The sequence below is a fragment of the Juglans regia genome, chromosome 9 (assembly GCF_001411555.2).
Source record: "Juglans regia cultivar Chandler chromosome 9, Walnut 2.0, whole genome shotgun sequence".
NCBI classification, from domain to species: domain Eukaryota; kingdom Viridiplantae; phylum Streptophyta; class Magnoliopsida; order Fagales; family Juglandaceae; genus Juglans; species Juglans regia.
In genome coordinates, this window is record NC_049909.1 from 14,431,459 (window position 1) to 14,438,977 (window position 7,519).

Below are 7,519 nucleotides of genomic sequence, written 5' to 3' on the forward strand. Positions count from 1 at the left end.
CAGAAGTCTAAACGGCGCCGTTTCTTGCTGGTATAGAGGATACAGCGCCTTTTGCTCTATAATAGTATTAATATTAGTATAGCTATATAATATATTAGACTATATAATAATATTAATATTATACTATTAGTATAGTATAGTTATAAACTAATATATTAGTATTAGTTATAAACTTATATATTACTATATTAGTATAGGTATATAATATATTAGACTATATATAATATAATTTAATATATATTTTTATGTTTAAAGATATGATCAATTAAAATTTCAATTTTAAAATTAAACTTTTATTTTATAAAGTATATAACATTATCTTATATATAATTATAATTTATATTAATAACATATAATCAAACAAATTACAAATATAACAATGATCGTATTTAAGATTATAATTTATAAATTATAATATGAAATTATTTCTTATATGATATATAGTTATATATATTATATATACAACTTTATATAATTATATATTATATATAAAACTTGTATATAAAAAATATTTTGTATATTATTAATTTTGTATAAAATTTATATATAAAATATTAATTTATATATATATATATATATTTCTCCAATCGGTCTGATTTGGAAAATCTTGGAATCGGTTCAGGCTGGTTTTCGTAATATAAGAACTGGTTCCAAACCGAACCTGTTCAAAACCTAGTCAACCGGTCCGATTTTTCGATCTAAAGTTACACCCCTAACAATAATTTCCTAGGCACTACTGAATAATTAGGAAGTGACCATGTACCATGTTTGAAATATTTGTCAATTGGATGCCATTTAATTGTAATTTACTACATATTGGCAATATATATAAACCAGATGCAATTATCACATATGCAATTATCCCATTTTCTTAAAGTTATTAATTCAATCATAAAATCCTAATAATACAAACTCAATCATAAAATCCTAATAACACAAACTCAATCACAAAATCCTAATAACACAGATACAATCACAAACACAATCACAAAAATCCTAAATTTCGGATTCAAAAATCATAATAAAACAAATACCATCTACGGTTCTACTAAATTTCAAAGTAAGTTAAAAAAACGCAAAAACAGTTACCGTGGGTCTGTGAAGAATTGAAGACAGAGAGAGTAAAGTGAGGCCAAGGGTCTGTGCGTGGTAGGTTGCTGACCTGCAGCAAAGTCATGTGCAACAGTCGGTGAAGAGGCAGAGAGATAAAGACGAGATAGTGACTCAATGAAGCAGAGAGTCTGAGAGACGGGCATTGTTGCAAAGAGACTTGAGACGAGAGAGTGAGCCTTTAGGGTTTATTCGAGAATCAAGAGGAAACGGTTCAATGAAGGCTTGGAGACCGGAGAGGAAACGGTGTTGTTTCCTATTGGTTTCAAATTTTCAATGTGGTTCTTTTTTTTAAAATAATAATTAATATTTTTTTTATGGATTGGGAAATTGATAATTATTTGTAATACATTTAATAGACTATAGTGATTTAGTTATAGTGATTAGTATTAGTTATATATTAGTATAAGTATAACTATAACTATAGTGTATATTAGACTATTGATATTAATTATAAACTTATATATTAGTATAGCTATATAATATATTAGACTATATAATAGTATTAATATTATATTATTAGTATAGTTAGATATTATTATTAGTTAGAAACTTATACTTATTTAGTATAACTATATTAGTATAAGTATAACTGTAGTGTATATTAGAATATTAGTATTAGTTATAAATTTATTTTGGTATAGCTATATAATATATTAGACTATATAATAGTACTAATATTAGACTATTAGTATAGCTATATATTAGTATTAGTTATATATTGGTATAGCTATATAATATATTAGACTATATAATAGTACTAATATTAGACTATTAATATAGTTATATATTAGTATTAGTTATAGTGATTTAGTATAATTATATTAGTATAACTATAACTATAGTCTATCTTAGACTATTAGTATTAGTTATATATATATATATATTTTTTATAAGCAGTTATATATTAGTATTAGTTATATATTAGTATAGCTATATAATACAATTATAACCATAGTCTATATTATACTATAAGTATAACTATAGCTATAATGAGTATGTTAATTGTTATAGTGAGTTCAATTTATTATAACTATATTATTAATAGTATTATAGTGATAGTAATAGTATAGTAATTTATTATAGTGATAGTATTAGTATAGTAATTTAGTATTAGTAATTAGTATTACTATATCATTATTTTATATGTGATTATTTAGTTCAGTGATTATTTATCTATATATAATATATTAGTCTTAGTTATATATTAGTATAGCTATAAATAAAATGTTATTAATAATTTAAATATATATTTTATGTTTAAAGTATATGATCAATTAAATTTTCATCTTTAAGATTAAAATTTTATCTTATAAATTATAATAGCATTATCTTATATATAATTATATTAATAACATATGATCAAACAAATTACAAATATTCATATTTAAGATTAACATTTTATATTATAATTTATAAATTATAATATGAAATTATTTCATATATGATATATAATTATATATTATATATAAAACTTATATATATAAAATATTTTATATAATATTAATTTTGTATAAAACTTATATATATAATGTTAATTTTTATATTTTTTTCTCCAACCGGGCCGGTCCGGTCCTGAAAACCATGGAACCGGGACCGAACCGGGTCCAGCCGGTTTTACGGTTACAAGAACCGATCCCTGACTTGACCGGTTCAAAACCGGCCAACTAGTCCGGTTCGGATCGATTTTTCGGTTCAAATTTACACTCATAGCCTATACTCCAAAAGGATTTGTTAATGATATAATTGGAGCCTCATTAGAACCCTTATAAAGAGTAAGAACTTCTCATTCCCAAATAATGTGGGATCTTATACACCACCTACCATTATCTTTATCATATGGGGTATCAGAATTTTCCCCCTTAAATTTCCGACGTCCTCATCGGGTTAGTCTGTTGTAGGTGACATAGCTTAAGTCCTACATTTCTAGTTAGGATAAACTCTTATACCATTTATAACGCCCTAATAGAAAACTCAAACTACATGACCTATACTAAAAAATGACTAGTCAATGATACAATTTGAGTCTCATTGAAACCTTATAAAGAGTAAGAATTTTTCATTCTCAAATAATGTGGGATTTCATACACCACCTACCCTTATCATTATCATACGGGATATCAGAGTATTGGACCGATTTACACCCCTAGTCTACAGTGGAAGAAGTATAAACTATAAACACATGAAGTGAATTAACATTTATAAATATTTAAGTGTTTATTGGACAACATTAAATATCTAATAAATGTTAGAGTCATTTAATGTGTTGATATATTAAATATCCACCCATTGATCTAAAAATCCTATAATCGTTAAATATTAATTTGGTTAAACATTTAACTCTCAAGATCATACTATTCTACCACGCTTCCAAATTTGACGTCTATGGAGGTCCACTTTAGCGACTTGACCCAACAATAATTATTTTCCTTTTGGTGGCTTCACTCATCTATTAATATTAAATGACTTAACATCATGCCTTTATATAGAACCAATACATTTTAATCTATCCTATAGGTTACTCTCTCCATGACTTGAACTCGTGATACGGTCTTTGCTCTGATACCAATTACTAAATACTTGATTTAAAAGAAGACTATTGGATATCAATTTAGTTAAACTTTTAACCCTTAAAATCATAACACAATCTTTCTATCATTCTATACCCTAAAACTTATAGAGATCCATTAAACTCCAAACCATATGTTAAACTCCATTTATCGATCTTTTCTTTATTTGTTGCTACATTCTACTAAAAGGAAATTACATCTTTCAATGCGTCAATTTCTTTTTTCCTTTTTATATATGTTTATATCAACTTGGCTACAACTAATGGTGTTTGAGCCCTTATACTCATTATTTTTATAACACTTATACTCATTATTTTTATATCACACACTACATATAATAAATTTTTTTTTTTTTTTATTCTTGCTAAACAAAAGCAATTATTGTACTCATCCATATAGCATACATTTGGTAAAGAAAAAAAAAATATATGTGTGCCGTATGGTATAAGGATAATGAATACAATTTTTTGTGGTGACTTCACTTAATTGTTTGCACTGAAAACAACTTTTACAACCAAATTTTATGGTCGAGAAAAAGCATTTATGTTATAATGCAACCATTTTCAAGAATGCAACCACCCAAATACGGCTCATAGAGCAATTTCGTGCTCTAGAAAATTGGAAGTATGTAGTATTTTTGCAAGAGTATAATCATAGGGCATTGCAAAAGAGAAAAGATGCAGTCTATTATGATACCCAATAACAATCCGGTCCAATAATTCTAAAGTCGAGATTTGATCATTTTTATTGGGCCTAAATTATATTTAATGAGTCATATTGGATAAATCCACGAATGATAAATTATTGAAATTGATTAGGAGTTTTAATTAGACTCAATAACTATGTTAAATCTCATTTATGATTTATTGAATGAGTTAGACTCCTTTTAGAATTTAAGGATATCATTGATTGAAATCTCCCACACAGTCCCAGTCACGAATAATCCTATCTTAAATGACCTGCTAAATTATGTTTTTAAATTCAAACTCTCTTTGTAGATGATCACGACCGAGTGTTCAGCAAATTAATGTCACTACATATATTAACTAAGTCCAACTCAAACTGGTCGTCACCCTCTCCCAAATCTCTCCCAAACATGATGAATAACATGCTTTGTACGTAAACACTGGTTTCGAAAGAAGTGGCTCTAATACATGTATAATCTCTGCAAGCATGTCATTTATCATGTTTCATTCCGCATATTATAGTTATGTATGTATTATGTATCGCTTGCATCTAACATTGCATAAGATACATAAAATTTTATAAGATTAAGTGTAAGATAAGCTCATAAGAGTTAATCAGATGATCATTCAAATGCATGGTACCAATACAATTTCTTGGTGGGCGTGCAAGCCATAGACTCAAGCACAGTCTATCGTATTATGCCAGAGTACTGCACAGTTGGCTTCTTTTGCTACAGTAGAGGAAGTTAGTGCACAACCTTGCACACATGATTAAGTGTGTTGGCCAGTCAGATAGATCAGTCAGTTAATTCAGATAAATCAGTCATCCATAGTATAAACATCAGTATGATCAGTTATGATTTTAAGTTTTCAACATTAAATATTTTATGAAAAATCTTATATTAAGTATGCTTACATTATGATAAGTTTCTTATTGAGTCATCGGCTTATTTTAATTTTTTTAAACCACCTCAGGTCAAGATAATTATGGCGATAGAGCTGCAGGACATGACTTAGTTCAAAGAGGGGTGAGAATGGCCTAGATCATATATAAAGATTGTAAGTTATGATTTTTGTGGTGCGGATTTTGAAAAGTTTTAATAAATGCTTATAGGCACTTTCTTTTATGATTTCAATATTTTAATAAAAAAATATTTTATTTATAGAATATTTGTACTTAACGCTTCATTCAGAATAAAAAGAAAATATTTTTAAGTTAAGGTTCAGTAGTAGCACTCTGACTCCTGAAAATTTTTAAAAGTGACTTTATTATTAACCGTGAGGAGCGGGGTATTACATACCCCATATGATATGTAAGAGTAAATGCCAATTGGTATATGAGATCTCACATTGCTCATAAATGCAGACGCAAACGACGTGTAAACGAGATTGACATAGAAATCGCTCATCCTAAACCCCCCGAATTAGAAATACTACTGGGATGTGAGAAATGGTTGACGAGAGAGAGAGAGTTGATGAGAGAGAAAGACCGAACTGATGAGAAAGTGATGACCCGAATGACTTGAGGAGCGAGAAATAGAAATAGTTGATGAGAGAGAGAGCGCCAATAAGAGAGAGCTGATGAGAGAGAACATATGCGTTTAAAGAAATGAAAAAAAATATTAATATGCATGTAACGTGATATAAATAACTGTATGCCAATTATATCTAACGACTATATATAAAAAAACTGAACAATCAATACTAATAAATAAAAAAGAGACATGGAACGAAGAGATCGATCTTCCAACATTGTTTCCTTTTCAGATTTCTCAAAACGACAAATCTCTTCCTCAATTATTAAAAGAAATAATGATTGAGATAGCTCGATGGCAATCTACTTTTTGTAGACAGTGTGTTCCATACATCCAAATTTTTAAGAATAAACTTCCAAATTTTAAACCGTCACTTAGATTTATTACTTCCAATTGGACATTCAATTGAAAGAGAAATCAGGAGTTTGATAGAGGGTAACTTCTACAAATATCTTTTTTCTTTCTTTCTTTTATTTTATTTTTTCATGTATGAGCCCAAAAATACACACATCTTTCTTTCTTTTTTTTCTTTTTTTTTTAAAAAAATTTTTAAAAATCTAAACTATATAGAAAGGTGATAAACAAGATCTCCTGTTAATTACTCTTAACAAGTTCAATGGATAACAAAAAGGGCAGCAGCATTTTGCCCAACTCCAAAGAATAGCATACAAAATATTCATTCATACAATAATAAACTACCAAAATTAACAGAAACAAAAAATCATCCAACTTAAATAAAATGACATTATTAGGGAAAAAAAATACAGAAAAACTCATACGCCTAATTTAATATCACCCAAGTCAAGCTGAGTAGCGATTTCCTCGAGCTGCTTCTTGACGCTCAGGTCGATCAACTTGGAGCCCGTGCTTCCGTACCTGACGGTGAATCCGGCCACCAAGGTGGGATCAATCATGGTCTTGACCCTCACGTTCTTGGCCCCAGTCAGCTTCTGCACCTGCTTTGCAATCTGGGTCAGGTGCTGCGACTCCAGCTGCACCACCGAGCTCACCACCGCCATTACTGTATCGGTCAGCTTGTTGTACACGATCTCGTACTCCTTCACGATTTCATTGATCAGGTCGATCCGCTTGGCGTCGACCAGGATGTTGAGGAAGTTGTTCGTGTAGGGCTGGAGGCTCGACGAGCTCGAAATTTCGTCGAGCATCTGGCGCTTCTTCTCCGCATCGATGGTGGGGTTGATGAAGAAGTCGTACACCTGTTTTTCCGAGAAGATCTTCTCGATTTTCTCGACGTCGTCGCAGGTCTTTTCGAGGGTGTTGTTGGACTTCGCGAGGTCGGCCAGGGCCACGGCGTAGCTACTGGCGGCTGCGGAAGCCATTCTGGCGCGGCCATTACCGGTAGCGACGGCAAGTTTCTGTCTGGTTCTGAGAGATGGGAACGCGGTGGAGAAGGAGAGGTTGTGGATTGATGTTCTTGGGATTCGGGCGGAAGGTGGGGACTGGAGGGAAATGGGGGTGTGCTGGAGGGCGGCCATGGCTGGGTTGGTGGTGGTGTGCTTTGAGCCTTTGGCCGAGTCGTTTGGTGGAGGTGTAATGGAGGCTTTTGGTGTTGAGACGGACGAATGAGATTGGGAGGAGTAAGATGATCAACGGATGA

General features: G+C 30.5%; 1 protein-coding gene across 1 annotated transcript; it reads right to left on the bottom strand.

Moving 5' to 3' along the window:
- Nucleotides 1-6,476: 6,476 nt before the first annotated feature.
- LOC108994367 (ATP synthase subunit delta, chloroplastic-like) lies at nucleotides 6,477-7,519 on the bottom strand. The gene has a single exon (XM_018969533.2). It carries the CDS (start codon nucleotides 7,395-7,397, stop codon nucleotides 6,675-6,677), a length of 723 nt encoding a protein of 240 aa, XP_018825078.1. The 5' UTR covers nucleotides 7,398-7,519; the 3' UTR covers nucleotides 6,477-6,674.

What these genes read in the sequence shown, in the direction of transcription:
- LOC108994367 (XM_018969533.2), bottom strand. Translation starts at nt 7,397, where the DNA reads ATGGCCGCCCTCCAGCACACCCCCATTTCCCTCCAGTCCCCACCTTCC.